Source organism: Lottia gigantea (genome assembly GCF_000327385.1).
Source record: "Lottia gigantea unplaced genomic scaffold LOTGIsca_45, whole genome shotgun sequence".
In the NCBI taxonomy this organism is placed as follows: domain Eukaryota; kingdom Metazoa; phylum Mollusca; class Gastropoda; family Lottiidae; genus Lottia; species Lottia gigantea.
Window position 1 is genome coordinate 1840274 of NW_008709577.1, and position 25454 is coordinate 1865727.

General features: G+C 31.4%; 1 protein-coding gene across 1 annotated transcript in view; it reads right to left on the reverse strand.

Annotated features, from left to right (window-relative positions):
* The window catches only part of LOTGIDRAFT_123762 (hypothetical protein), a gene marked incomplete at both ends in the record, with an annotated part of 56728 nt that overhangs the window by 19464 nt on the left and 11810 nt on the right, over nucleotides 1-25454 (reverse strand). Inside the window, 52 exons of the mRNA XM_009061008.1 lie at nucleotides 270-557; nucleotides 687-845; nucleotides 1120-1295; nucleotides 1515-1633; nucleotides 1787-1840; nucleotides 2101-2236; nucleotides 2330-2478; nucleotides 3325-3351; nucleotides 4170-4251; nucleotides 4459-4697; nucleotides 4868-4978; nucleotides 5186-5307; nucleotides 5499-5697; nucleotides 6594-6717; nucleotides 6852-6927; nucleotides 7640-7705; nucleotides 8490-8648; nucleotides 8915-9004; nucleotides 9281-9359; nucleotides 9554-9717; nucleotides 9941-10081; nucleotides 10320-10410; nucleotides 10579-10799; nucleotides 11106-11266; nucleotides 11474-11701; nucleotides 12123-12326; nucleotides 12607-12846; nucleotides 13075-13194; nucleotides 13502-13689; nucleotides 13948-14096; nucleotides 14537-14661; nucleotides 15019-15286; nucleotides 15560-15658; nucleotides 15904-16058; nucleotides 16299-16414; nucleotides 16650-16788; nucleotides 16970-17157; nucleotides 17314-17389; nucleotides 17667-17788; nucleotides 18001-18082; nucleotides 18250-18436; nucleotides 18733-18819; nucleotides 19023-19206; nucleotides 19475-19694; nucleotides 19848-20318; nucleotides 21629-21666; nucleotides 23203-23427; nucleotides 23616-23739; nucleotides 23893-23970; nucleotides 24280-24376; nucleotides 24647-24767; nucleotides 25114-25281. Coding sequence (XP_009059256.1) covers nucleotides 270-557; nucleotides 687-845; nucleotides 1120-1295; nucleotides 1515-1633; nucleotides 1787-1840; nucleotides 2101-2236; nucleotides 2330-2478; nucleotides 3325-3351; nucleotides 4170-4251; nucleotides 4459-4697; nucleotides 4868-4978; nucleotides 5186-5307; nucleotides 5499-5697; nucleotides 6594-6717; nucleotides 6852-6927; nucleotides 7640-7705; nucleotides 8490-8648; nucleotides 8915-9004; nucleotides 9281-9359; nucleotides 9554-9717; nucleotides 9941-10081; nucleotides 10320-10410; nucleotides 10579-10799; nucleotides 11106-11266; nucleotides 11474-11701; nucleotides 12123-12326; nucleotides 12607-12846; nucleotides 13075-13194; nucleotides 13502-13689; nucleotides 13948-14096; nucleotides 14537-14661; nucleotides 15019-15286; nucleotides 15560-15658; nucleotides 15904-16058; nucleotides 16299-16414; nucleotides 16650-16788; nucleotides 16970-17157; nucleotides 17314-17389; nucleotides 17667-17788; nucleotides 18001-18082; nucleotides 18250-18436; nucleotides 18733-18819; nucleotides 19023-19206; nucleotides 19475-19694; nucleotides 19848-20318; nucleotides 21629-21666; nucleotides 23203-23427; nucleotides 23616-23739; nucleotides 23893-23970; nucleotides 24280-24376; nucleotides 24647-24767; nucleotides 25114-25281 — 7732 coding nt within the window. The remainder of the gene's footprint in view (nucleotides 1-269; nucleotides 558-686; nucleotides 846-1119; nucleotides 1296-1514; nucleotides 1634-1786; nucleotides 1841-2100; nucleotides 2237-2329; nucleotides 2479-3324; nucleotides 3352-4169; nucleotides 4252-4458; nucleotides 4698-4867; nucleotides 4979-5185; nucleotides 5308-5498; nucleotides 5698-6593; nucleotides 6718-6851; nucleotides 6928-7639; nucleotides 7706-8489; nucleotides 8649-8914; nucleotides 9005-9280; nucleotides 9360-9553; nucleotides 9718-9940; nucleotides 10082-10319; nucleotides 10411-10578; nucleotides 10800-11105; nucleotides 11267-11473; nucleotides 11702-12122; nucleotides 12327-12606; nucleotides 12847-13074; nucleotides 13195-13501; nucleotides 13690-13947; nucleotides 14097-14536; nucleotides 14662-15018; nucleotides 15287-15559; nucleotides 15659-15903; nucleotides 16059-16298; nucleotides 16415-16649; nucleotides 16789-16969; nucleotides 17158-17313; nucleotides 17390-17666; nucleotides 17789-18000; nucleotides 18083-18249; nucleotides 18437-18732; nucleotides 18820-19022; nucleotides 19207-19474; nucleotides 19695-19847; nucleotides 20319-21628; nucleotides 21667-23202; nucleotides 23428-23615; nucleotides 23740-23892; nucleotides 23971-24279; nucleotides 24377-24646; nucleotides 24768-25113; nucleotides 25282-25454) is intronic.

Sequence of the window (25454 nt, forward strand, 5' to 3'; positions counted from 1 at the left end):
TGAATAAAACAAATTATTCAATTTGACATGTATCTCCAAGACTGGATAAAGTGTGACCACAACATCATGTCAGATATCTGTAGCATCAAGTTTAGGATACATGCAATGTCACACAAAATCCAGTCTTTCTCACAGTCATTCCACCTGTTAGTAAAATGAAAATTGTTCATGCTTGAGACTAATCTAATCTAGTAACAATCCCTGCTGTTAAAATAAATTGTGTTAAATAAGTGTCTAAATTAAAAATAAACAGCTAACAATATACTAACTTGTAGAAGTTTCTGTTTGGCCTGTTGTAATAATTCTTGTTCTCTACCAGAGAAGAAACTCAAACCAATCGGTACCAAACGCTTCAGACAGGCCACATTTAATGAGTTATGTGGTTCAAGTCTCTTCTTTCCTTGACGTTTCTGACCAGGTTTCATTTTAGTTGTAGGTGATTCCTCTGAAGTGTCAACTTTAGCAACAGATAAATGTTTGGCTTGACTTGGCATGATAAGAGCCATGTTGTCTATTTCATTTAAGGCCACAAAGTTCTGTTCCTCTCTTTTAAATAGCTGCAAGAGAATAAATTGATTGGTTGATAAATGCTATCCCAAGTAAGTAGTGTTTTCAGGCAGCACTATAAGAATTGCATTAAATTTGATTTAAGATCAGTCAACTCAAACAATGTATATTATACTTACCAATGATTTGGACCACATTGAGAATATATCAGCAACACATGTAAACAGTTCTTCAGCTTCAGCAGCAGGATATTTCAACCAATGTGAACGATGTAAATCAACATATTTAATCAGCAGAGGAAAGTAAGCATAAATATCTCTCACTAGTATACCATATCTCTATAAACAAAAAATAACAAAATAACATTATAAGTTATGTTAGCTGATAAAGATAAATGATACAAGATCCTTTTTTTTTTTCGAAGATTGTTAAGGCCAATCATAATAATGTTTGCCGTTGTGAAATTATGAAAACAAATATAAGTAAAGCTTCAATGAAATTAAGTGTTCAATACTGCTGAAAAACCTATGCTTTCTCACCAATACACCATTTTATTCAAGAAATCCAAAAGAGATACTATTCATAAAGAGAGAGAGAAATGCTTGTACTTACATCTTGAACAGCAGCTTCCATATCTGAAATATCAGTAGATGTTCTTTTATCAACAGCTAATCTTTTCTCTAAACTTTCTACCAGCACTGCATGTTCACATAATTTCTTAGCTATAGGTAGGAAGTGATCTTTAATCATATCTGGTGTAGAATTTGATATGATTGGTTGAGTTCGAGCTACAATTAAAAAAGATTATATTAAACACTTTTTCTTCCATTAACATGTCACTGACTAATAACACTATATCTTGGAAATAATAGTAAGTTCATACTTCTAAAACCCTGTACTTGAATGTTAACCCTATCAACAAGACTATCTGTACTGATTTAAATTTTCATATACATAAGTATGAGCTGAATTGTTGTCAACACAAAGCTATTTTCCAACCAACTTACCAGCAATTCTGTTCATCCATGGTGCATCAACAGATCCAATATTATTCAGAATTAACTTGAGAACATTTCCAAGCACATTATTCATTTGTTGACCAGTTACTGACGAGATATGATGACCACTGAATAAAACAAACAAAATAATAGTCATATACCTTGACTATACATAATAAAAAATAATTACTTACAAAAAATATAAGCTACATTGACTCTTTAAAATATTTTCATGCATTTTGAAAGAGTAATTACACCAAAACCATACAAAAATAACTTACCCTTCTGGTCGTGAGATGCAATCAGGTCCTTTGGTTAACCACACTGGTAAATAACTAGAAAAAAAATACATTTTTCATTTACAATTCCTGAGTTGTTTGTTGATAAACATTACTTTTCTTATAGTCTTTACATCAAATAAATAACAATTATAATTCAGACAAGTCATGTGCATATTGATTCTTTGACTATGAAAAAAGTAAAAAGGTCAATTTCATCGTTATTCTCAAAGTTGATTTGAAAAATGGCTTTTGGCAAATAAAATTCTTTATATACAAATGTATCACAGTTATTCATTTCAGAAGCAAAATCCAACCTGCAAACCATGGGTAGAGTTACTTCAATAACATGTGGAGCTTCATGATATTTTCCTCCAGAGTCTGCCAAGCCTTCTATTTCAGCCACAATCTTATTTAAGGTGGGTAGATTTACAGCTAGCATATCCATAACCTCTGTGGATAGAAGAAGTATAACATTAAAAACAACTTTCAGGCAGAAATTCAGATACTCTTTCAAATGAAAAATAATGAAGATATCCACATTACCTTGAGCTTCTAAAGAATGTTCAGAAATCTTTCCTTCAATACCATAGAGAATTGAGTTCTTATTATATTTATTCAAATCTGGTTCTAGGAAAGCCACTGGGAAACAGGATGCAAAGGAACCAACACATTCTCCTAAAGCTGGTCGATGTCTGAAATATTACAAAATATATGAATGAGTTTAAATTACGAGTTAAAAAAGAAAAGTATCCATGCAGAAATCATATACCTTTACAAGGTACATATAGGGTAGAATAAGAAAATATTTCCTGCGGCTGTGACTTACAATGGAGATAATTGGTGCATATTAGCATTCTTTTAGTATTGAAATGAGTGTTAGAGGGAGAAAACTTATCTTATTTTGTTTTAAATATAAACTTCCTTAAACAAACAATAACATGATTTACTATACAAGATTTAATCCTATGAATATTTTCCTTGTTGAACAATTTTTACTATTTCTTCATAATAGATCTCTATATAAATATTTCTATATCGCTCTACAACTGACGTATTGAGCACTATTTTAATAGTTAAAATTATTTGTTGTTGTAACTTTCATTCAATGCAGATTAAAGTGTATTTTGTTGAATGGACACTTTCAATTGGATCAAGTATCCTCCAAACTATTAACAGTAACGCGCACGAAACTGACAAGAAAACATCATATAGTAGACTATACATCAGTGCAAGAATAATAACAACACAGGGAAGGTATATCACCATAAAATGGTTAAAGCAAACCAAATTAGATTAAAACAAAACTTGATAACACAATTAAAAAAAAACTTGAAAACACAAAAGTCTTCAAAACATGTTAAAAAGATTGAAACAAAACTATCTTTACACAATAAAGGACAATGAATTCTGTATTAATCATCTAAAAAAGAAAATCATGTTTAACACAGATGTTACAGTTGATATCAACAAGGAAAAAAGGGCAAAAGAAAACAAAACAAAAAGCATGCAAGAAAAGACAAATCTGAAGAAGAAAGTACCTTGCAAGTTCAGCCTCAATAGTTTCCCTATACAGACAGGTACAGAAAGAAAAGAAAACAAAATATCAGTTTCCAAATACCAGTTGATAATAAGCACATATTTCTTATTGCACAAATCATTTGATTTTACCAGCGTATGTTTAATCCATATATTAATCTTCTCTCAAATAAAGTTAGTATTGTAAATTGTCTTTAACAATATTATAATGTACATTTACAATATTTCAAATTTTGAAGTGCTTGAAAATATGATGAAAATAAAAAGAAAACAATAGAAGAGAGAAGACAGAGAGATAATACTTTTATTACAATAAATTCTAGGCTTTTTTGCAGGTCATGTACAAGGTATAGAATATGCGTACAGGCCAAAGGCCTGTTGGGGGTCAGGCTGGATTGCCAGAAAATATTGAAGGGTTGAGATGCTTCCGCGAAGATGTGATTTTTCTATGTTTTTGGGTTGTTTCTCGAATTTTTTGGGGAATTTTCTTTCAGAACTGTAATATTTTTAGAATACCTGAAAACACTATGTATCTGCCTGAGGTTTGTCTGTCCTCTTGATGTTCCCCTCCCCCCACCCCACCCCACGTCTACATGCCTACATACCATTCAATTTCATCATCAATGTCAAACGCGGTTATGTAAATATTCAATATATAAACAAAAACACATAGTCAGGATTAAAGAGAAGACAACTGACTGATATTGATACAGATAACTCTATAGACAACAGCTGTAGTGCAGTAAAGATTGACTATAACAATACATTAGAAAGCTGTGTATAGGAGCATATAAATCAATGATAGTAGACTGATACAAGAGAATTACAATATAAAAAATAACTGTACCTTTGAGGGAATGATGAACTGCTGGTACCCAATGTAAATAAGGCATTTAATATTCGATAGCAGGCTAACTGTATATCACCAACTGAAAAATTCATACAAAAAGTTTTGTCCATATGTCATAATGAAATTGTACTAAGTGTTTCAGAAGAGTCTGAATATAGTATATTTTACTGTGTATTAAAGATATTTCAACTTGAAAAAAATGTCAATTGATAGCAATGATTTGCATGGATGGCAATTCTGATTTCTTCAGTTTCCATTAGATTAGTTAATTAAATGAAAAAAATACCTATAATATCAAAACCAAAGTCATTGTTTCCAAAGTGATCCAATATGGCTGACATAACAGGAAGTAGCACCATGTGAACATAATTCAAACTTGTAGCACCACGAGTAATTGTTCCTTTCACATGGCTAAATCTTCCTTTCTGTAAGTTCTCCATAATCTGAGCTAAATCATCAGCAGCATTGTTGAAAAATGGTAAGATGGAGGATCTGACAATTTCAGGACTGTTCTTTACTACTGATCTGTAATTTATGGTAACATGATAATCCAGATACATAATTCTCAAAGATGTGATAGAATAGATAGCTAAAGACAGTGAAAAACCTTAGTTTATAATTTGGTTCCCATTAAATATTGCATCATATCAAGACAACTAGTGACAATACCTTAATCAAAGTAAAATATAACTTACCTAAAGTCCACAGCTTGAACCAAAACTCTCAAACATCTAACTGAGATGTTCACATCATGACCAAAAGCTGTGATTTTAGATCTCAAAGTCTGGGCGAGCTTACAGAATAAACTGAAAAACAGAAGATGTAGATTAGTTATATTGAGAAATAAGATATGGACATTATATGGTGATCTTTTAACTATTTCATTTAGAAAAGTCCACCTATCAATATTAGAAATATTTAATGTTGAGAACAGGTTTACCAACTAACAGTTGATAGATTATTTTGTCATTTTCATACACTTTTCAAATTAATTTTCAAAACAGTTGTTTTACCTGGCGGTCATTTCTTTCTCTTTAAATGAAGCTGAACCAGAGGCTGCTTGTGGAGTATGAGGTGCTGAGATAAAATATATTCTATGAGCATGGAAATATCTCTCAACAAATGGCAGAACAACCTAAAATATAGAAAATTATACACATTTCTTAATTTTCAAACAAGCAAACCTAATATGTACTTATACAAATTTATATCAATTAGCCAAGTTCAATAAGCTGAAAAATCAATGATGTAGACAAACTTGAGTTTAGACCAGTAGCTACACAAGATCATTGAATATAAATGTATGGTATGAAAGAGAACAATTACCTTGCCAAAGAACTTGACATCTTCAGTAGCAACATTATAACTTTCTCTTCTGCTAAATCTACTACTAGGTTGTATCTGTTGAAGATTCACGGAGGCTTTCTCTAAATACTCCAACAATTTCTCTAGTAAACTGTAGGCAAATCTCCTTTCTGTAGCAGACACACCAACTCCACTGTCGGCTTCTGATTCGCGACTGTTTCTGGAATTAGACTCGCGTTTAGGATCGATGGGTAGATCACCACTGAATAAACCAATTGGAACAATGGAAGCAACACCAACACCAATACAATTATTAGGTAAAAAAGAAAAGAAAGAACAAAATAAGCATAAAAAATCATAAAAAATAAAATTTGTGATTTTCAAAAATGTGTGCCTTAAGAAATATGTGAACTTTCTTGCAGCAGAAAATCCAAAAATTCAATTTGAATGTCATAATTTAATCAAAAGTGCTTTTGTCAAAAAAATGTAAAAAAAAATGATTAAGTAGCATATAAAGCAGTGGTGCAGAATGAAGTGCCTTAGCTGATTTTCTTGAAAATTTGTCAAAAGTTTTTTGAAATCTTGTACATATGTCTCTTTACAAATTAGCTCATCATTATAAAATTTTGTTATCCTTTTCAAAAAGGAAATTTGCTTTGTATATAATATAGCGAGTTTGAGGTGCTTTATTCATTACTGAATAATCAAGAGCGCTGTAAAATTCAGAAATAGTTCAGCAGAAAACAGTGAGTACAGACACACATTGATGAAACTCATCTATCAAAATACAGTAAAAAAATTTAATGTACACAGATACCAATAACTTACAGATTTTGATAAATGTAAAACCCATCTAATGAGTTTTTATCATCATGATAAAATTCATAACTAAAAATATAGAAAACAATTGTAAAACCATCACCACAAATCATATCAACTGGTAACGGCACCAAAGTAACAAAATGGTGAAACCACTGAATAACATTACCAAAAGTAAACCATTTACATACTTGAAGGTATTCAATATACAGAAGAAAACTAAAGTACATGTTGAATAAGGTGACAGACTTCATTCCACAATATAAACTAAACTAAAATAATCCCAACCAATCATACCTGCTGATTCTGTAACCCAGGAATTGTAAGAATTTCAAAGCTTCTTGAGCATGCTCTCTGTATTTTCTCTTCTCTGTATCAGTTAAAATATCATATGGTACTAGTTGAGGATGAACACCACCACCTTCAGATTATAAAATAAGTTCATGTTTTTGATTAAAATTATACCTATTGTTGCTTTTCTACACACTTTATAAAATTCATTTACTGCAATGTGTCTCTTCAGGAATTTATTGTAAAAAAATATTGAAATCTTACCAATGCTATCCAATTCAACTTTCTTCTTGAAAGCCCATAAATCATGAGCATTTTCAGATAAACGTTCAGCCATGGTCTAAATTAAACCAATAATACATTTCAAGATATATTCATTTGTCAGTATTAGACAAATAAAAATATTAGACATGGGAATAAGACCTTAATAGATTTATCACATTCAACAACAGTGAAAACTTGTGGGCTTATCATCTTTCATACTTGACAGTATCAATAAGAATTAGTGCTGTTATGGATAGCAACAGAATACTTTAATAGGAGTTCATGGTTTTCCAAAAAAGAAAATAGAAACATTTAAACAAATAAATTTTTGGGACGGTTATTACTCTAGTGCCATGAGCAGTGAGACAGCAGTATCCGTTTTGAATAATCACCAAAGAAATGATGGCATTATTGATTGATATATTGAATCGTGTGTGTGGGCATTTCCTGTCCTTAGCAATCAATAATATTGAACATACATGGGCCCTTTTCAAATAATTTTACAAAACCTTTCTATACAAATAAATTAGAGGAAAAGATCATGACCATATTTTCTAGAGAAAACCTTGTAATACACCCTATAATTACAAATATTATAAATATGGAAAATTCTCTGTTACCGAAAATAATAGACACCCCCTCTGGATGAAAAAAATTAGTTGGCATAATGCAGACACAATTATAACAAGTGATAATATTTTATATTCCACAGCATCACCTTACTTAGGCCTATATGTAATTCTTTGTTCAGTAAAAATATCTGAGATCTAAATGTATTTAGTCCTTACCTGCATTTCTCTAGTAAGGGTCATATTTCTCAGATCATAAGGTTTAGGACTGTAACCATGATCATGCTGTAAACATATAAATAAAATAGTTAGAAACATTTCTAATGATATCAAAGATGAAATTATTTAAGTATCAACAGTTTTAATGAAGCTGATAAAACAAAACTCCATGCAGGACCAAACGACTAAGCTCTAAATCAAATAATTTAGTAAGAACAAAGTAACTAAGCATCAAATCAATTTAGAATAAGCGCATTTATTATCTTTAAGCTGCTCAGAAATTTTGAAATTGAAGTCTAGACTCTAATAAAGAGTTTGTATATTGAGAATCAGATAATGTAGACCTGTTTATGAAGATTTAAAAACAATCCAAAGCTTTAGTCGTGTGAATTCATCTACCAAGTCAAATACATTATAGAAATTCCTCATAAACAAGTCAACCTTCCTGATTATCATCTGGCTAACTACTATCATAAATAATTGTCAGAGAACAGATAAAAGTATTCATGTTTCAGACCAGTATCATCTTGGCATTAAAAATTGTTAACATCATCTACGCAATAGCTTGTTTCAAAGCCAATCTTCAAAAATATTTTGTAAAATATCTACATCTAGTCAATACAAGCAGGAAAACACTCAGGGCATTTCCATCCAAAAATAATGTACAAAGGTCTGGATACCAGTTCCCTAGTAATGCAGAATATAAACAAATAAAGTTTATCAAGCAAATTCAATTCTAAATTAAAAAAAACGTAATAAATAATTTTAAAAGTGCATAAACTTGAACATAAATTTGTAGATAAATCTTAAAATATATAAGCCTTGTCCCAACAACCTTGAGTACATATACTTTCAGTGGACCATCCCTTACCACATTTGCCTTGGAGGCTCTTCGTTTGATACTATCTCTGTTGGTAGAGAATCGAGACTGGTCTTGTTCTAATGTCCAACCCCATGCTATCATTGCTTTTAATGTTTCTTTCATTGGTGTAGTATATTTAGATTTCACCTGTAAAACATAGATAAAAATAAACAACATTAAGAGATTGAGATCACACTGTTTAACGACTATTTTGTAACATAAACAGGAGGCTAAAAAAATGAATAGTTTGTAACAGAACTGTATTCTACTCCAACAAAAAGAAGTTCTTGTGATTAATGTAGCATTTTTAGCCAAACTCATTGTTCCTTTAAAAACTTTTCTAAAGAAGATTTTACAGATACAAATTACATTCAATATAACTCTCTTTTGATAAAATAAATTTCACATCTTACCCTTTCATCAAGTAGATTGTATGGTTTTAATATAGGGTGTGTCTTCTTTTCTTCATCAAATCTACTTCCAAATATCCAACCACTTTCAATCTACAAAGAAAAATAAAAGGGTGATCAGAAACAATGGCTTTTACCGTTCATGTTTTAATATTAAGGACAAATGATTCTTTAATGCTGATTTATCTCAATGGAATATCAGCTCTCAATTACAAAATGGAGGAATGTCAATAATTCAAATTTGTTTTGTCACTGTCTATAATGTGTAACACCAGCTTTGCAAGTTTTTTTTTAGTGATAAAAAATGTGCACTATACAGGCAAATAATTTTATCATAACATTAACAGTGTAACCATATAAATGATTTACCTTTTTCAAAGCCCAGGAATCATGGAAATGTTCAGCAAACTTTGATGTTGTATTTTCAAGTTGTTGGTTTAAGTTGACTCTACAACAATAAAACAACAGAAATTCAAAACTTATACTGAATTAAAATGCATAATATAATGAATGAACATTTCTTTAATTTTTATAGAAACTGCAGAAAGCAAGATTAAGGTATGAAGATTTTTATAAATTTACAAGTTAAGTAGTTGGTGCACGATGGCATGAGTCAGAGTTCAAGGTATAATAATAAATTACCTGGTAGTAGTAACAGGTTGTGGAGTATAAGTACCGTCAATATCTACACTAGACTGTCCATACCAACTATCAGCATTATGACTTAATGTATAGTCTGGTGACAAGGCACAACCGATAGCTGATAAACATGGTAGAGCTTTAGAGAATAACTCAGGGTCATATGCCTAAAAATAAACATAGATTTATATCAATAATACAAGCCAAAAAACTTATATAACATATCCAAAATGGAATATTTGTATCAGAATCATAGTCATGTCCAAAGACACAAACTTAAAACTGGAAAAGCAAGATTCTTATGATTCACGTTGCCAAGCATACTCTTCTCTTTCACTAAAACTAAAAGATTCTTCAATTCATAGCAGTAAATAGAAAAAGGATATTTACCCTTTTAGCGAGAGAATCAAACATTCCACTGAATAACATCATAGTTAATCGTTTCTCTTCTTCACTAGCTGAACCATGTGATCCCCAACCTCCACCACTACCATAATATCTACCACATCTCTCATAGTGATATGTTAACAACTAAAAAAATATAGAGAAAATTTCAATCTTCAACAAACAAAATCATTGTAAAAGCAAGAAAATATTATTGATCCCATTTAGAAATCGATCAATTTTAAACTTAAAACTAATATCAATAACAATAATAATAACAACAGATTTGTCTGAATAAAAATTACTATCATAAGTCTAGATTTTCAGCAGTTTGGACAATGTATCTCAAGTCAGTATGCTGATAAAGAACCAGTATCAAACTTACTCTGAGTGGTACTACAGCATGTTCTGATAAAGCTGGTACATCAATTGTTAGTTTCTTTAATAGGCGTGTCATCAATGGTGGACGTAATTGTCTGTGAAAAAAAAAATTGAAGGTTACAGAGTAGTACTATAAAAGATAGAAAAGATGCAAAACATAGGGTGATTTTATTTATCTAACAGATTAATGGTTTATCAAATGAATTCGCATCTAACAAATGATCAAAATCATCTAAAATGTGATAAGAAAATAATAAACTTACTGGGTAAAAGAAACCAAGAAGTCGCTGACTGTTTCTTGTTGATTTTTAGTCAATGTACGACATTTAGACAGTCTATATACTGTATGTAATGTAGAATCTAGTAATGGTGAGGCATGGTCAGCATTGTTAAAATACTGACTATTATCTTTTAATAATGGTAATACTGAGGTACATAGATATCTATTTAGAGCTAATGCCATATCACTCTCACTGGCTGCAGCCTGTAATACACAAGAGAATATGTTTTAATAAGCTAACTGTACCAGAATGTTATCATGTTACAAAACATCATCCTCTCCTCAACACGCAAGATGAGCATGCTACTTGTGAAATTGTGGGTATGTATGGGTATGTCTTATATTTACATGTTTGACATACTGTTCCATATACTAATATATATAACAATTCTTCATGTCACTATCACATTGCATTGTGTAAATACCCTTTAAATAACAATGCAGACTACTTATTAGTTAAGGAATTTAGTGAGTCTACAATAGATAAAAAGAGCAGATTAAAAGACTCACTGTATCAAGAGTTGTAGCAGCACGAAGATCAGGTAAGAAGGAATCTTCCAATAAACGGAAGAATGTGGTCTGATCATCAACACCATACACTCGTTCTAAGAATAATACTATAGCTGATTTATGAGCTGGGAGTAATCCTGGTGGTAGACCACTTCCTCCATCTGTATAATATAAACAATTACATAGGAAACACAAACATGTAAACACATGATTATTAACGCAATACACCATAATCAGAATAATCTTTAATGATGCTGTTTGCCATTTACTAAGAGAAAAGCATTTAAAATGTAAGTAAAATGTGATACTGTGATTGCACTATGAGATATAAATTACATGTAGTTAAAACATAACCAAATTCAACTGACCTTCTTCAGCAGCATTAGGATCAGCTACAGGTAAAATAAATCTTAGAGACAGAACTCCCTCTAGATCTTCCATAGATACTAAACTTCTTAATATAGCTCTTGCTCTTACTGAATCACTTCGACCAGCTTTTATAGTCTCAGCATCTGGTGCACATCGTCCTAACAGATCCACTAAACTAGCATAGAATGATATTATAGCTCCTCCCATATCAATATAATCTTCATCATCTTCAGGTGGTAGGGTGGAGAAATCATATTTACTGAAAATATAAAGGTAACCGTTGTGTACGTTTCAGGATTTCACCAAAAATGAATACTCTGTCGGTGTGCTGTGTCTGCTTTATTCTATGAATAGTAGACCCAAACAAACCATTCACACTCAGGATTGGACCGAGTTGCCATGATTTGAGCTCACCCTCAGCCATATTCTACTTTCTGGTAACACAGTGATGAACAATCACAAAGGTGAGTTTAAACCTGACATAAAGTAAGGAGAATGTATGATACATGTCAGATAGAAGTATTATGAAACAAAATCAGGTCATCTTTATATATAATGTATCCTAATAGATTTTTTTATGATAAAATAAATATATTGCTGGTTTGAAAAGCTAGTTTAGGACTAACCTCTGGAAGAGATAGTTGCCACCAGTGTCATCATCATCATTCATAGCAGCTAGGAAATTACTGGATGATTCATCTCGACTAGCAGCAATCTGTTCTGACATTCTGATACCTTCTTTAATAGCTCTTAATAAACCACCACCTTCACCACGTAGAGCTGGTCCTAAACACTCAGGTCTTCTGATCAATAATCTTACAACTAGATTAGCATTCTCTTCTACACTTTCACCTACAATACAAATAACCATATGTTTTATGATTTGATAACCTATTGTATGCTAAGAATGGCTCACTGAGCCCTTTCAGCTACCCAAAGGATCTCTGAGTCAGCATTATAAATAGCAGAGTAGACAAACCATAAATAAAGATTAGTAAAACTGAACAAAGGGGCAATGACAGCTCAGTCAAACCCATCCCAAGGTACCTAAATGCATAGTTGTGGTGCTATCAACATATGAAACTACAATCTAGTTTAGTTTCGCATGGTAGAAAGCAAATGTCATCCTTACCATTAACCCAGACACAAAATCTAAGGAAATCTAAGAATCTCTCTCCCTCTACAGGATCCCAACCTACATCAGGATAGCCTTTCTCTGAGAGTTCTGAATTACTCTGTAATCCACATCTTGCTAGATAGATAGCTATTTTCTCTAGATGAGCTTCACGTAAAGCAAGGGCTAATTCATTATTATCCATCAAAGATGAACATCCAACATCTAATGGACAGGAACCTCTCAATGATGGACGAGCTGTAACAAACATATATCATTGGTCAAAATTCAACTATTTTCATAATTATACTTGTTTGTCTGATGTTACCTATGTATTGTCATTATTCTTTGCTGTTTCAAGATCCAACGTCATACAAGATAAATTACCATCAGGTGGGTCAGGACTTGTTAACTATTTCCTCAATACTAATTAGATTGTCATCCACCTTGTTTTTTCACTACTGGGCATAATATGTAATGGCTTACCTAACAACATAGAACTGTTTTCTAACATATAACTTAAATGTTCAAACATAGCTCGTTGATTTTGACGACTGGTGCGACAGAAATAACATAAAAATCTACAGCACATTACCACCATCTCTGCTGCAGCATCCTGAATCAAAAATCATGGAATAATTCTCAATGTTTCTGAAAATCATCATTATTAGTGTCAAATGTATTAAACATTGTTGAAAAAGAAATAGGCGAGAAAGCACTATTGGTCTTCCATAATTTCTCTTATACAATGACCTTAGCCCAATAAGGTGAAAAATTGTTCTAATTTACCTTGGAGACAAAAATTCCATGGATCCTAATTGGAATATTTCAATTCAATTCATTCATTAAAAAAAAATAAATGTAATCATAGAAGAAAACGAGGAATAACTGACCTTATTTTGTTTAATCAGACTATCACTAGTTGATGAAGTAGGTATAGATTGACGTCCACCAGTAGCTTCAGCACTACTAGCTGCTGCTTGTTGTTGTTGTTGGGCTTTATTTAATGTATTCACCATCAACTGCATGACAGTCTCATGAACACATAGAGCTCTCATCAGATCAGGATGTTGGAAAAATACTTTATTATCCATTAGGTCACTGAAAATTACATAAAAAATATTTAGACCAGTTAGATATAAGATAACTTGAGCATTGAAAGTCAATTGTGATGTTTGATTAATCATCTGAAATCAGCTTTTGAAATATTTGTGGATAAACACAAAAGAGTATTATTTATAAAAACGTCTTGTCAAACAAGGTGAACAAACTGAATGTATTAATGACCTTTTTTTGATCGATGCAAAACATATTTTCTTCATATGATTCAAAAAAGTATAGTATACTATAAAATCTTACCGTAAACTGTTTTTAAGGAGTTCCTCCTCAGCATGACCAACTTGTACTAAGAGTAAAGATCTTATAATACCTAATGATTTCCATAGTAAATTAATATCATTGGCACTATTACAACTGATAACATACGTCTTCTCTAGAGCTGCCATCAACTAAAATAACAAAAATAAATTAAATGAATGGAGTTTTACATCCTTATTTTCTGCACCATACAATAACAGAAGGAAAGACAAAAAAATAAAATCCTCTTAAATACCTTTTCTTAATTTGCAAAGCAGAGGTGATTTGTGTCACATGGGAGACAAATCAGGTCAAAATTGGTGGAAAAGAAGAGGAGAAATTCACCTAAAGGCGAATTGTGTCAAATGCAAAAATGTTCATATATGACTAATAAGCTCCAAACATAATTTGATACATTATATCAAGTTCTCTTGTATAAACTGTATATTTATACATCATATTTAACTATCTATATACAACATAAAACCATTGAAGCTTGTGGTAAAGACTTTTTAATTTCTAGATTTTGAAGTACTTTATATCAATATACATGTATATGTTAATATCAGGTGTTTGACATTGTATTATTTACCTCTCCAATACCATCATATTGTCTGTGTAATAAACTGAACATTTCTCTTATCAAATCAGCGCTAGAGATAAAATCTTCTTGAGCCCAACGTACAACAGTATCTGTTACTAACTTCTGGATGGAATCTATAAAGATCAGAGGAGTGTGTCATCCTACCATTGCTCATAGTAATGGTTATAATTATATATAATACACCTATAATGGTGGTGTACGTAACTACCAAAGTATATCATTTTTTTTATAATCCCCATGGAATTTGATGAGCACAATCACCACATAGGTCTAGATATTTGTTTTTAAATTTGCAAAGTTGTACATATTCCCTCAATCAGTGGTGCAGCTTGACTTTCTCAACATTCTTATCATTTAAAGAGACTACCGTAAAACCTTTAGACCCTTTGTGCTATAAACTATACATGTGAGAGATTCCATATTGCAATGAAAGTACAGAATATTTAAGTTTATTATAAACGAAGGTATACCAGGCTTACCAGGTTTCTTAAAACGTGATCCTGATAGTCCATGATTATCATTTTTAACTTTCCATACTAGAGCTAGAAGTTTCTCTTTCACAGAAGGTTGTGGTGGAGCATCTACTGGAACCTCTTCTTCTACCAGAGTTGGCATGGCACAATGTTTTCTTAACTCAATATGGAAGGTACGTAATAAATCACAGATATCTTCATCACATGGACATGGTTCAACTCCTTCTACTGGTTCTTCTTCTTTGAATGCCAGTAAAGCTCGCATCTATAAGTGTAGTAAAATTTGGGTTTTAGACATTGGATACTTTCAGTTTCCTGGAATATTTATCTTTAAACCTGCAAAGCAACTTAATCCACCAAAATCTTTTTATTTGACTAGCTGGGCATTTGAGCTTAAAATTCACTTTCATTAAATTTTCAAATGGTTAAATCTATAAAAATGTCCATTTTGTCATTTAAAGTTTGCTATCAGACAGGACTCGACAAGTATAACAACCACCCTGCATCTTTCTGTACTTGACAGAAATATATGACTTACCTGTTCTTGGGGTGGACATCTGAATTCCTTAGTTTTCTTAGCAGTAACAGATGATGGTAGATCAGCCTGTTTTATAGCATTATATCTTCTCAATTGATCCTGCAAATGATAGATTATTGTCATTGAACTAACGATTGAAAAATCTATACTTTTTTTTCATTATTTTCATTTTGATTGATTGATACATTTCAAGAAAAACCCATGCAGTTGGAGAATTCTATTTATAACACAAGACATGAATGCTACCATTATATACATTAGAATGTAAACATGTATATTTATACTTAATATGTATCAGACACTTCAGAAGTTGAGATGACATCAATCAAACAAGTTTTACTTACATTTTGACAGTTACCAACAAAGTTTTCTGAGAATGATGATATAGTTTCAACTCGATGGCGTAGTTGGATGGCACATAGATGTTGTAAGATATGGCACACCTCTAGTTTCACTGGTTCTGATAATGTCATATTTAATAGACCATTGCTTCCAATCACTGTAATTAATATCAGATTTCAAATATTGTCTTGACACTTGCTTATATAACAATCATGTTCAGATTTTTCCATACTTTCACTGAACTAAGGATTAAAACAACAAGCTACTGATAGGTGATGTCTGAGAATAGATTGTGAACAAAACAAAAAAAACTTGATATTTTAGTTCAGTGAAGTAAATCCTATCACTGCATTTTATTTCAACCATTTGACTTAATGTCTCCAGAAGATAAACTTACTGTTCATCTGATGATCATCAAAAATTTTAGGATCCAATAAACATAATAACTGATTTAAATCATCATCATCTAATAATCCCATAGTTAATAGGTGATCACAGATCTTTAATAGTGGTCTGAAAATAAATGATAAATGTTAGGATCAACTCAGAATTAAGTTATGAATAAATCTTATTCCAGATTAAAATGAATATTTTGTTAATAGTTCCTGTATGTGTGAGGATGTGTGTGTGTGTGTGTGTGTGTCTGCCCATTTACATCCATTTGACATCTTTATCAACATAATTTTGATTAGGTTGACCCATGGACAAAATTTTAACTTTAAATCAATTCACAATGTTGTATACTTACACAAATAAATTAGCATTAGTTCCACCAATAGGATCTCTAATATGAGCAGCACCAACTTGGACAGCCTGGGTTAAAGCTCTCATAGTATACGCTTTTAGTTTAGCCATGGGGAAGTATGGTGCTGTACTGTCTTTACCATCTTTAGCCAATCTGAAAATATTAGTTCATGAACATGTAAAGAAGGACATAGTGTTTATGCAAATGCAACTCCAAATTTGCTAAGAATTTGATTTCACATATCATTCTTTATAATTCTACTATACATGAAAACAATTCATCTGCCCAGTTTTAAAAGTATATTAATTATTTTGACAATAAACAAACAAACCTATTTTCTATTTCTTTGCCTGTAATAGCTAACATAGGTCTGATAGAAACTGAGTCTTCCATTGTTGGTATTTGATGTTTTATATTATAGTCTTCAGATCCTGGACTTCGTGTTCGATATAAACAGAGATTTTTACTCTGTGGTAATAATGGTATGATAAACTCTTTCTCTGTTATCACTCTGTAAAACAGTATTTTAAATTTAAAAACTAAGAGGTCAGAGGCCTCAAAGAAGACAAACTGATCCCCAAAAGCATTGTAACATTAGCCTAGGAATGTATAAATGGAAGAATATTGTGAGCAGTGAAGTTGATACAAAGATTTCTGTCATTCTTACCTGGCTTTAGAATGACTATCAAGATGCATTGATATCAATAAATCATTGAATGAATTTCTTAAAGTTCCTGATAGAGCTGAAATACATGAACATAATACTTTTTATTACTGATATCAGACTTTATTAGACCTATAGTCAAAGTAAACAATAATATTAATGAGGCCTACACAGTAGAAATCACTACTTCTTTATATGTTTTCTGAAATTCATATTCATAATTTGAATATGTGGATTTGATGGTTTCTAGTAATATGAAAGAGAGGACAATGTCCAGGTCTACAGGCTTCAATACAAACTCTCATGAGTTCAATTATCTAGGGCATTATTGAAGTGTTATTATTGTTCAGACTTACATTCACTTTGAATACAGTACATGAGTTGTCGTTCATCAATATGTTGTATCAATACACTAGCAACACGATGGTTACCATGGGAACATACAGCCTGGTACAGTTCTAATGTCTTGGCATGGAAACTGTAATAAAATCAATCAGGAATGAGTTATCTCATAATTTTCAATGTAATTCTTAGCAAGTTGAAACAATTCACCACTTTCTCTTTTAAGGATTTAAAAGTTTGATATCTTTTATTTTATCCATGCATTTTATAATGAAATTATTTTATATCATTCCAGTCTCCTCTACAGCAAGTGCAAATACAAAAATATAGCAATGAAGAAGAACTTACTTAAGCAGATGTTCATATTCTATCAATTCTAAAACATCTAAACATCTATCTTCTTCTGGTATATATACAGCTAACATTGGTACTATAATAAATATAGTTTCAAAAAGATATAATAAACAATAATCATAACACTTTATAATAACAAATTACAATTCATAAGATTGGACCAGATCGATCATCATATTTGTTACAAAAAATTAATTTTAGAACAAGATATACAGTTTATCAACTATCCAAAATACCCATTACCTGGATTTTCACACAGCATACTCCAGCCTCTAATATCTGAAAGTTTCAGTGTCTGTACTCCTAGAGATATGTTTGGTACCCTAGCCCATGAGCTAGTCTTCAATATCTGTACATCTAATCTAGTAGGACACATTGGTTGTATAGATTTAGGTCCTCTAAATACAGCAGCTGACAGTGGTAGAGAGGTCTGAAATAGTAAGAAATACCCATTTATTTCATGCATCATTAGATTTCTCTCACATTTCATAGCTTGGTCAAGGTTTTCTGGAATCGCAGAATGTCAGATGAGAATAGGAATGGTGCAAAAAGAAATCATTTGTCCCAATGCACATGTAAAGGCTATTAAGCCCCTTTTAAATTTTTTCAGTATCAACTCAATCCAGAAACATATTGAATAACTTTAAAGAATATTAAAGGTCCAAATTATACTTCAAATCAAAAAACAAATTTCTTTTCAGAGTGAAACTGTTTGTCAATACTTACCCTAGTATTACCAAGTTCAAACTGGAACATTTCTTTTATTGTTGATTCAGCAATAACAGCAGGGAATAACCTGGTTCCTGGTTCCACCTGCAAATGAATCAGGACCATCATTGACCAAACACATAGAATTGAGTTCCATAATTTTGTAACTAAATATACCATTCGCTTGTGTATAATTCAATATTTTTGCGAAATTAATTTGAAAGAGATATTCTTAATATATAGTTTAAATGAATTTTTATTAATTTTAGGTTTTGTTAATGAAGGCTAAATAGAAAAATAAGACTTACTTGGAATTTGTTAGCCACTTCCTTGCCATTAACAGTAAAACTGAGTAGACCTGTAGCACAATCAACTAAACAACCAATAACTAAACCTGGTGAAGAACGTTTACCAGATACATCTTGATTAGCTCCAGCATATCTCTGTTGTAAATCACCAGCAGACACAATATAACAATTCTTACGACTTACACTAAAATATAATAGGTGGTACATATACATTACTCAGTTCACGAAAATGTTCTGGGATAGGGTCCAAACAAGATTTGTTTCCGTAGAAAAACAAAAGTGGTTTTTTGTACTATGTGCTGAATATGTGCCCACAATAATCCTACAGTTTGTAAAAAGATGTGCAAAATCACAGCAAGATTTTGAGCTTATATCAAGCTAATGCAGTTTGGGGCTTTAAAAAACCCACTTCTTTTCTATCAAGTCACTATAAAATCATTTTGAATTCTTACCTGTGTTTTAGTCTATAATCAACATCTAATGTAGACACAATAACATGACGGATCTTTTTAGTGTCAAAAGTTGTATCATGGAAATGGTAGTCTGGTGTCACCCAACCAACAAATACTTGTGATGGATCTTGTCCTGGGAATATTCGTACAGAATAATGGTATTCTTCAATTTGTTCAGCAATGGCATTCATTTCATTCATTTCAGCATCAGAATGACCGTCTGCAGAATCCAGACTGAAATCTCTGAACATTGGACGTCTTTCAAGAGCATCTTGGAATTCATAAGGAACAAATTCTCCATCCATGTCCATATCTCTTCCAGCAGACACACTGTCTAGTTCTGAATCAATGATTCTAACACCAGGTGGCAGACTATTTCCTTTCATTGGTGATCTTCGATGGTCTCTCATAGCTTTAGATGTACTAACTTTACGATCTAGACTAGAATATTCTGTTGATCGAGTAGATCTAGGTTTCAGATTACTTGGTGATGGATCTCGAGATTTTGATTTTCTAAATATGGACGTAAAGGATGGCTTTCCTGCTGATTTCTTCTTATCTTTTTTCTTATCTACAACAGCTGCTTTGGCTTTTCCAACAACTTTATCAGCAAGAAGAGAAAGTTTGGATCCATTGTTTCCTTTATTAGGTAATGATAAAAAGGAACCATCCACATTCAGATGTGACTCACTTGCAGCAGTCTTCATCGTACCACTAGTCGTGGAATGATCTCCAATACTGGTATCATCCAATGAATGACCTTTACCTTGACTCATACTCTGGCGGTAGTTTTTTCGTTTGGCTGCAGCGCTCTTATCATTCTCCCCAAAAACTCTATTGAATGCTGAAATGAATAGATCAAATTGTAGCTTTCAATAAGAGAAGAAATGTGGCATTAACATTTGAAGACTTGGTGTCACAGGCATATTTGTAGAGGCAATAAAATTCCTGCTTTATCCACAATATCTTAGTAGTTTATCAAAATAATGAATTTTAATACCAATTGCAGTTTGATTGTTTTCTACAGTGGAAATCTGTAACCTACTTTTTCTGAGTGTAAGATCTGGACCACCATTAGCAATCTCGCTAGGAGCAAAATCTTCTTCATCTAATATAATGGTAGAGAATGAAATAAAGAGATAGAATAAGAACCACAACCACGGTAAAAAAAATCTCTCACCAATGATGAGTGCAACAGATATTGCATATTGTGAGATTTGGGAAAAACCAGGGTGCAATAAAATATCTATGATATTGTTTAAATTCAAAATGACAGCATCCTCTAGATAGATTAACTTGAATAGTACAGAACTGGATGCAAAATGATGTGTATTTTATATTGTTTTTTTTTTGTCTATAATTCAATAAATATACAGTTCTTCAAGAAAACTAAATCCTAATTCTTGTGAAGATGTGAAGTATGAAAACTAAAGAAATAAATTTAGTAATGCTGAGCAATACATAGTAGCATTATCTAATATAGAACTAGAACTATATCTATAGAACTGAAATGATAATGTGAAGAACTTACTGGCCTCAGGTATAGCATCAGGTATAGAGTCTTCTAATCGACTGAGATCCATGCTGTGATGGGGTGGGGTAGGCTCATCATGCACACCATTCTCTATACTAAAATTACTCCCATCAACAATACGTCTCAATGAATCTGTTAGTAAAATATAAAGCACACACCATGCAAAGCATAACTTAATTAATCTAAAAGCATTGAAATCTTTGAAAGTATATGAGTATATTATGTTGAAGATATGAAGTATTTGTACAACATGTTCAAGATAGGAATTAAAGAGATATAATCTCCTTATAATTCATTTTCAAAAATAGTCAAAAGAAATTAGCTTCTCAAAATTCGAGAAAAGACTTTGTTTAAAATCTATCAGGGACAAAGTCAAATATATCCAAAAAACAGCTTTTATTGAGTTCTACCTACCAATATTGAACCTTTACCATGAAAGAAAACCAGTGAAAAGATATCAATAACTGTCAGAGATTGGAAACAGAGAAGTCTGCATTATTTTGGTCATGAAATAATTTAATGTGATTTTTGATCAACAAGTTATGAGTCAGACATAAATGAAATGAAAATGAAATGAATGGAGTTTTACGTATTTTCTGCACCACGTGGGTGAGTCAGACATAAATGAATTGAGAAGTATCTTGATTGCAAATACAAGCTAATAATATGCTTGTTGAATTAGGATTGTTGTATATATGTTGTATATATGAAATATTTTGTTTGAAATATGATAATCTACACCTATAGAAAGCATGATACTCTAGTAAATTTCTAAATGGATCTGAACAAAATGAATGATAAAACTTAAGAAATAAAACATTTGATTCATAGCAATTGGTGTGAGAGTAAAAAAGAACCCAAAAGTATGTGATAGGGACTTGCAGGTATCTAAAATCAAATTCTCTGTAAAGAATATTTTTCTTACCAGCTTTCCAAACTTTTTATTTTATAAAAAGACATAGAGAAAAGTTATAACAAATAGAAGTTAGGCAAAAGATATACACTTTACAACACACTTGATAATTATTTTCCATGCAATACACTTCATTATATCAAAAAAATGAAAAAAAAATCATTTTTCAAAAAGGTAAAAATATATAAGTTTCCAGTTATGTAAGTTTTTGAATGAAAGAATTCTAAATTCATAATCTATCCAAAGAACATGCTTTATTACCAGAGGGAACCAATGAGTATTTGACTCATCTTGAGTTATTTCACCTCATCTTCTTCAAATTAATACAAAATGGATAATCATATATCCAATACTAACTAAATACAGTGACATGCAGCAGGATTATACTAATACTAATACTATAAGCTCTACAGGTATATCATATTGAATATCTTTCATTTTACACATATTAAAATATACAAATTTATATAGTAGCTTGAGTACTCATTAGAGCTGAATTCCACTATTTAGTATTCAACGGATTCAATTTTTTATGATTTGAGCCGTCTAAATGACAAGAATACTGGAACATTTCCAATGACATATAGGATAAGTATTTCAACATCATAAACCAAAAACAAGTGCTGACAGAAGTGTGTAAAATGTAAGATTATAACAAAATAAAGAAGTAATAATATAAGTAGTTTAGTAAGGGGTAGGTATATTAGTTCTACCTGCTATTAGTTTACTGCCACGGTCTACAGAAGCATCACTGATATTAGCATCACTGATATTAGCATCACTGTAATTATCGGCCGTACTAGAAATAGTTTCCACACCTGTTAAGTTTTCCTCTTCTATATCACTCCTATTACCTCTCATATTCTCTAGATTCATTCTCTTCTCTAATACAGCTTGAGCTAGGTTTCTGTCACGACTAACACAAAATAAAAACATGGCTTTTAAAGAATTTTTCAATCCAAATTTTAAATTTAAGTGAAAAGATATCGACACAGCAAAACTTGGAATCTTGGAAGCATGTACATGTAAAAAATCATCTGAAGAATTACCAATATTTCAAATATCGCTGAGTTTGTGTATTGACTAGAAATGAAATTGGCATTCCTTTCAGATATTTCTAATATGAACTTTTGAATACATGATAGAATTATTATTTCTTTTCTATACATATTATCATGGCACATTTAAAACTTTCCAAAATTAAAATCTAAACTAAAGCATCAGTTTCATTCTTAAATACCAAAATATTGACTGTATTGTTAAGAAAAGAGATACACTTACATAGAAAGGAACTCATCTCTACATCTAACTGGAAGACTGAGTCTAAAGAATTCTAGTTTGACTTTCTCTAGGGTACCAAAAGTCTTTGACTGAACTTTCAAACATGGTGTGACATTGGCACCACCTGGTATTCTAGTTATCTGTATCTGAGGATCATCAGTCTCTAGTGAACAAAATAGTGCTTGTTCTTTACTGTACCATAATGGCAGCTGACGTGTCATATTTCTGAGAAAAAAAAAAATAATTGAACAGTGCAGATCATACTAACTTACATATTGTATAGTTATAAAAATACTTTTCTAACAGTGATTTTGACATTTTACTTTGCCCTTTTGTAAAAATTGGACTAAAGTCAATCTATTGAACAGAATAATACAAGAGTGATAAAAAAATCAGAAGTCTGTCTAACTTACACACAGAATGGTTCATAGCCTTCTTGTAAACCACAACAAGTAAAATACTTTAGAGTGTTTACATCTTGTCCAAAGTTAAATCTACCAGATTGATGAGCTCCTAGAGTCATGGCTGGAACAAATCCTGTAACCAAATACAGCATGTTTAGAATTGAAGTCATATTGAAATAAAACATGTCAAAAATTATTTTCATATCAAACCCTAACACTCAGGGTTTCGAAATTGAACCTTTTCAGTTATTTTCATGTTTTTTCTACAAGGAATAAAATGTATTACCTTCAGCAGGATCAATATCTCTAAAAGCTATTTCTTGTCCTAGTGAATCCATCATTAATTCACCATTCAGAGAGAAAGCTGAAAATTAAGGTTTTAGATAAACATTCAAATATTATTTTGCTCTTCTGATATGATTGGCAGGCTGAACACTGATCCAAGGTTGCAATTCTTAACTTCAAACTCTTGGACATGCATAAATTCATATCATTATAGTAAATGAATAAGAATAAAAACTTTGATCAAGATGTTGTTTAGCCCTTAATTCATAATGAAAATGTATAGTCCCTAGCTTCACTTCAGCTTGACATGACTGGCAATAAACCATTAAATTAATCAGTAAATACTACAACATATTATTATCCCTTAACTAACTAAACTCTTACTTACAGATAGTTTTATCATGAAGATCTAACATACAACCAATAACATCTCCTACTTGCCAGATTTTACCATAAGCATCAGATCCCTGGTTCCATTTCCTAGCCTATAGAGATAAATAATGAAGATGAAAGTGATATCAACAAAGGGAAAAAACATTGAAGAGAAGATGAATTGCAAACTGAAATTAACCATGTGGATATCAATACACCAAGTTGAATTTAACTGAAAAGAAGAACAGTGTAAATTACAAGATCATGTGTTTGTCCAAATCAAATGTATTATATATTATTCAAATATACTCCAATAAAGAGCACAGCAAGTTTTTCAAGCCTAATTATTCTATTTATGAAATATAGATATGATATTTTCTTACCAAGTAGCCATCAAATACGTAAGATTTTCCATCTAGACCCAGTTCATCACCAGATTGAGCTGAACGTTTAGCCCATCCTATCTTCATATAACCAGTAGTTAATACATCCATTTCATAATACCTAGAAAATATATATATATAACAATTAACAGAATATATATTGCTGAGTCTCAACAAAAGACTAGATATCGTTTTTACTTTCAAACATGGACAATTCTAGACATGAATTTGAAGGGTCAAATTTGGACGGTGAGCTGTAAACACTATTACTGTTTAGCTTAGCTAAAAATTTTCCTGTATCTGAGACTAAGGTACGATTAGTCAAAAGGATATCAAATTTGTCCCTTTTAAGTAACAAACACAAACATGTAAATCATTAATTAAAATAGACCTATTTCTGGATTAAGTAGGTTTTTTTAATCAAAAAGAATTTCTAATCTGCTCAGTAAAAAGAGTAAATAGTTTACCATTTTCCTGATGTAACAGCGTAAGTTAATTCTGCTCTGTAAGTACGAGTTTGTATTGTTTTCTCTTGTGATTCTCTAGTTAGAGCTGTTTCACCAGTTTCACTTGTTGGTGCCTCTAGATTGTAACCATATGCTATCAATGTCTTCACAGTATCACTGGTCGTATTTCTGGAAAAATTCATACAAATTTGTAGATCTTGCAGGTTTTTTGTCAATATGTATTACATTAGTATTATGTTATGGTGTTTAAAGGCATCAGGAAATTTAAATTGTTCTTCTTACATGTTTCATTGCTTTGGCTTAACAGTCAGAGTTTATTTATGTTTTTTTTTGCTCTATGG